General features: G+C 41.1%; 1 protein-coding gene across 1 annotated transcript; it reads left to right on the top strand.

Annotated features, from left to right (window-relative positions):
* Positions 1–370: 370 nt before the first annotated feature.
* Positions 371–6,337, top strand: HN1L (hematological and neurological expressed 1-like). The gene is made up of 4 exons (XM_009324240.1): positions 371–515; positions 1,016–1,158; positions 3,077–3,122; positions 3,870–6,337. Exons 1-4 carry the CDS (start codon positions 449–451, stop codon positions 4,052–4,054), a joined length of 441 nt encoding a protein of 146 aa, XP_009322515.1. The 5' UTR covers positions 371–448; the 3' UTR covers positions 4,055–6,337.
* Positions 6,338–7,430: the final 1,093 nt, after the last annotated feature.

The raw sequence follows: 7,430 nt of genomic DNA on the forward strand, positions 1-7,430 counted from the left end.
TGTAATGGTTATTTTTAAAAGGCTAACCAGAGTTGTATGTCTTAATCTCCTGTTGCTTCTGGAGCACCACAGATAGCATGGCCATTTGTTCTGGTGGCACTGTTATGACCATTCCAAGTCACATAATGATCAAATTGACTGACAAAGGAGGCTGGCAATATTTGTGCTGAACTTGAGAATATTTTATTAGAACAGCTCTTGAAAAGTAAATACTTCATGGACATAGCAGAATTACCTGAAGTAACTTCAAATCAAAGTAGTTATTCATAACATACAAGGGAGAATGGGGAGGGGATATCAAATATGTTGAATGCTGTAAATTTCAAACAAACTTTTCTCTCTTGCTTCTCTCATTCTGCAATGTAGGGTGTTGAAGCCCCCTGGAGGAGGTTCTAGTAATCTCTTTGGGAATACAGAAGAAGTTTCTTCTTCAAGCAGGCCACACCGGATGGCATCCAATATCTTTGGAGCATCAGAAGAACCTCAAAACATTCCAAAAAGAACAAACCCTCCAGGTAAGAGCAGCCACCTCCTTCAGCACAATTGGGCTCTGAATTGCAGCACAGAACTGGTTTCCTATTCCTAAAGTGGAACACTGTGATCTGTCTGTCTTTTTTTAGTTGCATTTTTACAAATTGAGTGGGCTTGAACAATAAATCTATTCAGACTTCTGAATATATGAATATTTCAGTGATCTACATGTTCACAGACTTCTTAGCACATCATCCAAGTCTAATTCTTTTTGAGTTGAGGTCTAGGAAATGATGAAAGGAAACTGCTTCTATTCTAAAGCTGTGTCATCAGTTAGCTGCAGCAAGTACAGCTGTGAATCTGAGGTCCTCTAGTGAATTCTTGTAACAAAGGATTTCAGCTAGTATCTTCAGGCAAGCAAAAGTAAGTCTCTAGGCAGTAGGGTCCTAGAAGTCTTCGAACTCATATCTTTTTTTGATTTTTTTAATATAGTGTGGTAAAACTAAGTCATCTAGGAAAAAAAAATCTAACAACTGCCTTGCAGGGGGAAAAGAAAGTGGTATTTTTGAGGATTCTAGTTCTGCTCAGCCTCGTCCACGCATGAATCCACCTGGTGGGAAGACAAGTGATATCTTTGGATCTCCTGTATCTACCAGCGTTGTGCGAGCACACCCAAACAAGCCTAAGGTATTTGTACTTCTTTCGCTGTCAAACCAAGAAGCTAGCAGCTCAGTGAGTTGTCTTACAGTCTTGTCACAATGCAATGCCTGTATTCTTTTTAAGATGACAGACCTGAATTATGCATAGGGTGACTTCAAATTAGACAGTTATTCCTGAAGTCTCTTTCTGATAGCTTGTTATCTTTGGTATATCAGATCTCAGCATGCTCTGTAGTTTGCAGTAAAACTATTAATTAGACTATGGATGTGTATTCAAGAAAAAAAAAAAGAAAAAATGCTTCTGAAGCCTTTGGTCTTCCTTGTAAGTGAGGTACAGCTGGAGTTCTTGGCACACAGTGAGGAGGCTTTTAAGCTAGATAGGGAGGAGACACTTCTCTGCCACACTGCAGAATAAAGAGGTGATCTTGATACCAATTCTGGAAAGTCGGTGAACACCAGTGAGCTACAGTCATAAATCTTCATGTGGCCTCGCTGTGCCCTTCACCTCTCTTAAATATATGTATCTCCATTCAGCATGAAAGCACTTTAGCAGGAGACTAAGCTTAAGTGATCAACAGCTAACTCAAGATCAGCTCTGAGTGTCAGGTCCAGCGTGCACTTGTGCTTTTGTCTGACATCACAAAATCGTCTTGCTATATCAGTTGTCATTTTTTGATCTTAAAGCTGGGATGTGTAATAGTTGGAGAGGCTTGTAGTTATGACCAAATCTGGTTTTGGATAAAAGGAGGATACATTGCCAATTACTTTATTTCTGTATTTAAATGCTCTATATTTGGATTTACAGCCTGCTGCCTTACTCTAAGTAGATACTATTAAGTGAGCAGCTGCTGTTTTGGCAATGTTTTTGACATGTCGGATAGCCTGAAAACTTAACATCCCATGAAACGCGACTCGCTGTCTTTGTGCTGAAAAAGTAGTAGCTGTCTCCTTTTTCCTGGAACCTTAGGGAGAAAAGATCAGTCCAATTTAATTTCTTCTTCCCTCCTTTTTTCTCCTTAAATTTGAAGGTGCTGGTAGCGTGGTTTTGCTTAACTTGTTATAGAGACTCAGGAGTGTATTTTGGGGGATTTGGGTCATAAGAAAGGAGAGAAAAAAAAGACTGGGAGCTAGGTTTTGTCAGGAGTAGTGCTGTTGGTGTAGGAAAGGGCTTTGTTTTCTTCCTCCATACCCCTTTGTCAGGCTGGTCGCTGATTCTTTTTAGTTTTAAAAAAATCTAACATTAATTCCTATGAATTCCTGACTAAATGGAGGACAACACTTTGGAAATGCCTATGTCTTTAATTAGAGCATTGGAATTGTGGGAAATACTGGGATGGAAAGGAGATAGCATATTTGCAAAAATTACTGCAAGTTGAATTTCATGGGTGGGAAAACATGCAAGCTTTTCTGAAGTATTGCTGTGCATTTCCGACAATCAACTGGGATTGTTGGGGAAATGGTCTTAAAAGGTTTTGCTAATTACCTGACTGTTCGGATCACTATGGATACTTGCTGAAGACAGTAATTGCTGAATATAAATAGGGTGCTCAAGGGCTGCTTGTGTTCTAGTTGTGAATACCAGCTTCTCCTGGATGGTAGCGGGTGCTTGACAAGAATGGTAATTCCAGACCTTTGGACTGAACTGTTTATCATAGACAAAGTCTTAAGCCTCTAATGAACTAATGTAGCATCTTCATCTGTGCTTCAATGAGTTGTCCGAGTTATGCACCTGGACATAACATAGGAGTTACCTTCTGCCACTGCTTTTGGGCTTATGTAGTGGTAGAGGGGATGCAGGGCTGCACATAGTGTCTGCAGCTATTGGCTTTTACCATGATAAACGTATAAATTTAGATCAGAAACAAAGCAAAACTTTCTGAAGGATTTTGTGACAGTTACTGTTTGAGAATGATAATACGCTAAGATAGTTTTTTGTTTCTTTGCAGGATCACATTGTCTTGAAAGAAGATGAAACACCAAAGAAGCTAGAAGGTCAGCAAGAGAAATTCCTTTCTCTGTTCTCTTTGAGAAGATAAGCTCTGAGGAGCGGTTTCTTATGCTTCCTCTTAAAAATATAAGACTAAGGCTGGTGTTTAGGGTAATATAACAGGGAAGTTTTCCTTCTGTGAGTCAGAAACTTAATCACTTAACTTCAGGGAAATGGTTCTCTTCCTCTTATTGAGGAGAAGTCCACAGTCTTGATACTCTGTGTGTGTGTGTACTTTGCTTGATACCATGTGTGTATATATAGATATATATATAGAATCTGTATATATAGAAAAAATCCTATCAGATTGCTTCTTCCTCCCTTGCCATCTCCTTCAAGTGTATAATCTTGGCCTCCTGTAGCTGTAAGTAACAAATAGCTGATGGACAAAATGTATTATTGTTCAGTTAGTTATTGTTAAAGAATGATGGGAACGCTGCTTTCAAGCTCAGTGTGAAAGGATTCATTGGTATGTTGCATCTCTTAATTGCCTGAAACTGCCAAAATAATTCTGAAGGTATATTGCTTAGCCTACGTATCTTTGTTAGAAAGATTGCTGAAGGAAGAGAGGAATTGTTGTGTAGTGAAATTCTTCCTCAGCACCTGTTTCCTTCAGGAAAAATGAACAGGTATAGAGAAACCTTAGTGTGCTATGGATGGGAGACATGGGAAATAATGCAACCTACAGAAGATGAGGCACTTTGTGTGCTACAGAATAGCAAGTTGATCTAATCCCTTTTCTTTTTATTCAGCTACAGAAAATATCAAACCACAGCTGGAAGATGGTGGCGAGAAAAAAGATCTGGGCAAAGAGGAGCGATGCAAGGAGCCAGAACCCAAGATAGACAATCACGAGCCCCGACTAGGGCCAAGGCCACGCTCACACAACAAAGTTCTCAATCCACCGGGGGGGAAATCCAGTATTGCGTTCTATTAGGGTCATCTGTTCGCTTTCACTAACGGAGTCTGCACAGTAACTCTTGTCTGTGGTTGCAAGGTCAGTTTATAGGCTATTGTTTGTGGATAGATTCTTAGGCAGATGGACGAGGGTTATGCTGAAGTGTGTAGGAAGGATAACCTGATGATCTGGGGAGGGAGGGCTGGGGAGGGAAAGGGCGCCCTGTGGAAGGTGTGAGTGTTGGCCTGCCTGGGTGGGTGGCAGAGGGGGACATTAGTGTAACTTTGTGAAAGATCAGTGCTACTTTGTGGTGAGTTCATCAGACTGTTAGGTTCTTAGCTAGCTAGTGGCTCAGGACACTCTTGTGGAGTCAGGCTTATCCATACAGTCAACACGTAAAACACTGTGAATGGGTAGGGGCCTGGAGGTCACATCTGAAAGATTCTGAAGCACAGCAGGTAGGCTGTGCTTTCCTCGAGGCAATAGGATGCAGCTTCGCAGTGTGAGTTGCCTTGCAGTCACTTTAATGTAAATACGTTCCACTGGAACAAGTAGTGCTACCGTGGTTTTGAGTGTCTTCAGTCTTTGGTTCTCTTTTTCTCCTTTCTTGCTTTGCAGCACATGATTGCTGATACAAGGACAAAACATGCTGAAAGCTTCTTTTATACTTACAAACCATCGTATGTTAATAAATATTGTGGTCTTCCCCTCCCCAGAGTATTCAGGCCTTTCTGATGCCTTCGGTAATCTGCTGATTACTATGACTAGCTCTTGACAAGTGATAACATCAGTCCAACATACTGTTTCATGTAGGTGCTTCTAGAAGACTTTTATTTAAAGTATCCTGGTTGAGTGCTTGCACATTTTCTGGTAAAGATGTGGGTGCAAACAATAGCTTTATGGTACTCTTTGAACAGAAGCAATGTAAAGTGTACCATGACTGTGGAGAATATACTGAGGTGTCCAGCCAGCTAGCTTTGACCCAACCTGTATAGAAATGCCTTAGCTTCTGCAAAGGTTTTTACTTTGTACCCTGCGGAAACCAGGACTGTTCTACTGTCTTCACCACAGTGCATTTTTTTGTTTGTTTGTCTGTGCTGACTCTGTTAGTGAATTCTCTTGTTGTCGGTCAGCCTTATGTTTGCCTTCGACTGCCTCAGATTTTTGTTGGTAAGGTTGGGAGAACTACGTGGATTCTCCCCAAACCACAGTTGTAGTTGTTTTGAGACATGCTGTAGACTATCCTAGTTGGAGAAGCAAAGACTTTAGCAATACAAATGTTTTGGTTGCGCTGGCTATCTTAAATCATGTTTGGAAGATGTGCATGTTTTGCACAAACATTTGTTGGGCAGGGTAGCTCCCATCATTTGTTCTCTGAATGGACTTTCTGATCATATCCAGAGCTTTGATATATGAATGTTAACATTAGGTGCTCACTGTTCAATGTATTTAATAGTGACTTTTTAAATTTGACATATCAAAACAGGAGTTGTTCAGGTACACCAAAGAACAAGTGGCCTTATCTGCGTATATCCACTGCTGTTCTAGCCCAGGTTCCCTGGGAACTGCTACTGTTTAGAGGGGACTATCTCTGGGCCAGGTGCTAAAATACTCTGTGATTATAGCGCTCACTAGACTGCTCAGTTCAGTTGACGTCAGAAGTGGTGGATGACTGCATGAAGACTTAGTTGCCTTTTCACATAGTGAAAGTGAAATATATGGGGCAGTGCTAAGGGTAGAAATAGCCATGGAAAGCAGGGATTTCAATGCCTTTGTACCTTTCAGATAGATTTGGAGCTCCCTGTTATTTGTCCCCCTAGGAAAACAAGACCGTGATTCTAACTGCAACCCTATAATGGATTTATGTTACTTCCAAACATGTATTTCCTAGTGGCTATTCTTGAGTCTGTGCTGTCTAGCCTCTGGCTGAGTCTCAGACACATCTATCTGTTTCAACTCCTTGTTCCAGTACTTGACAGGGTTTTAAGAGGCTATGGTGTGGAAAAGTCAACCAGAGGCAGCTTTCTGCATTGAAGGGTCTGGTGTAATTGATGCCACCTGTAATACTGAGCTTAGGCTTCGCATCTTTTAGTACCTGATGTGCATTGGCTACGGTGCCTGTCTTTTAAACAGCAACTTCCAACTAGGCCTTAAATTAGTTAAACTATGTTCATTTTCTTGCATTTCTTTCTTTGGAATCTAAACCATGTTTTCAACTCATCAAGTAAGATTGATAATAACATTTCTCCAGTACAGAAGGGGATTGGAAATCAAATGATAAATCATGCAATTGTCAATAAACCTCTGTATTTTGTTACTTCACTGTGTGCTGTAGATGTCTGCTTTTATAAATTAATGGGTAATCTAGTTCAATGTAGATACACTGGTGAATTTTGTTATCTGAAATTGGAAAAATTGCACAAATGTTTTCAGGCCTTCTGCAGTGGGGGGTATGCATTGGAGATGTGACATCCTGCTCAAGGTTGCTCATGAGACAAGCACCTCTTACCCCTGGGGAGTGTGAAGGGACGGTAGCAAGGGCAGGCTGCTCAGGTCAGTGCCTTTTTGTGGGCAACGTTCCGTGGCATTCTGTACAACGCAGTGATGCTGTTACGCTCTTCAGCAATGCTGTAAATAGCGTTAAATATTCAAATATTTTAACTCTTTAAGTCTATTTGTAGAATAGTGTAATAATTCCCCTGGAGCATGGGAGGCTCTTTATGTGGAGAAGTCATACCCCCACTTCTACACTTTTGATGAGTGTGTAAAACTCTCCTCATGTGCCAAACTGTCTTGGCTGACAGCGTGGAGGTAACTGCAGCTACAGAAATTCCAGTTCCGGGTGAGTTGGACATGGTGGCCTCTCAGCCAGGGTGTTCTAAATCTGCTGCGTTCACAGATTGTGATGCCCTACAGAGCCTCTCGGCCAGCACTTGTTTCTGCAGTGACTTCTGTATTTTGCACTGAGAGTTTTGCCATTTGTAGTTCAGAACTCTTTTCTGAAGCATTCACAATGCTTTGGGTAGGATCTGCTTAGTGTGGGAACTTGTGAATATCCTTGATAGGTAACACATTAGCAACAGGATTGTCCTTCCTCTGAACTGCTGCCAACTAGTAGACTACAACGTAGTTTCACTTTGCAACTCTATACATTACCTCATTGCTTTGCCCCTAAATCGAAGGTTTGTAGCTTAAACACTTAAGATAGAATATTATCCAGGTTACTGTTTCAGTCTTGGAAGGAAAATTATTGTATCTGTTATAATAAGCTTAGCTTGGAAAGTGGTTAAAGGATGACTTGCATGCTTTCCTAAGTCGTGTACAATTCTAGGCATAGCTGCTGCTTAGTTCCTAAATGTGTCACCATGCCCGTCCGGTACAAGACAACACTGTTCTAGTGAACAGCCCAGCTGCA

Source organism: Pygoscelis adeliae, unplaced genomic scaffold (assembly GCF_000699105.1).
Source record: "Pygoscelis adeliae isolate BGI_AS28 unplaced genomic scaffold, ASM69910v1 Scaffold505, whole genome shotgun sequence".
NCBI classification, from domain to species: Eukaryota; Metazoa; Chordata; class Aves; order Sphenisciformes; family Spheniscidae; genus Pygoscelis; species Pygoscelis adeliae.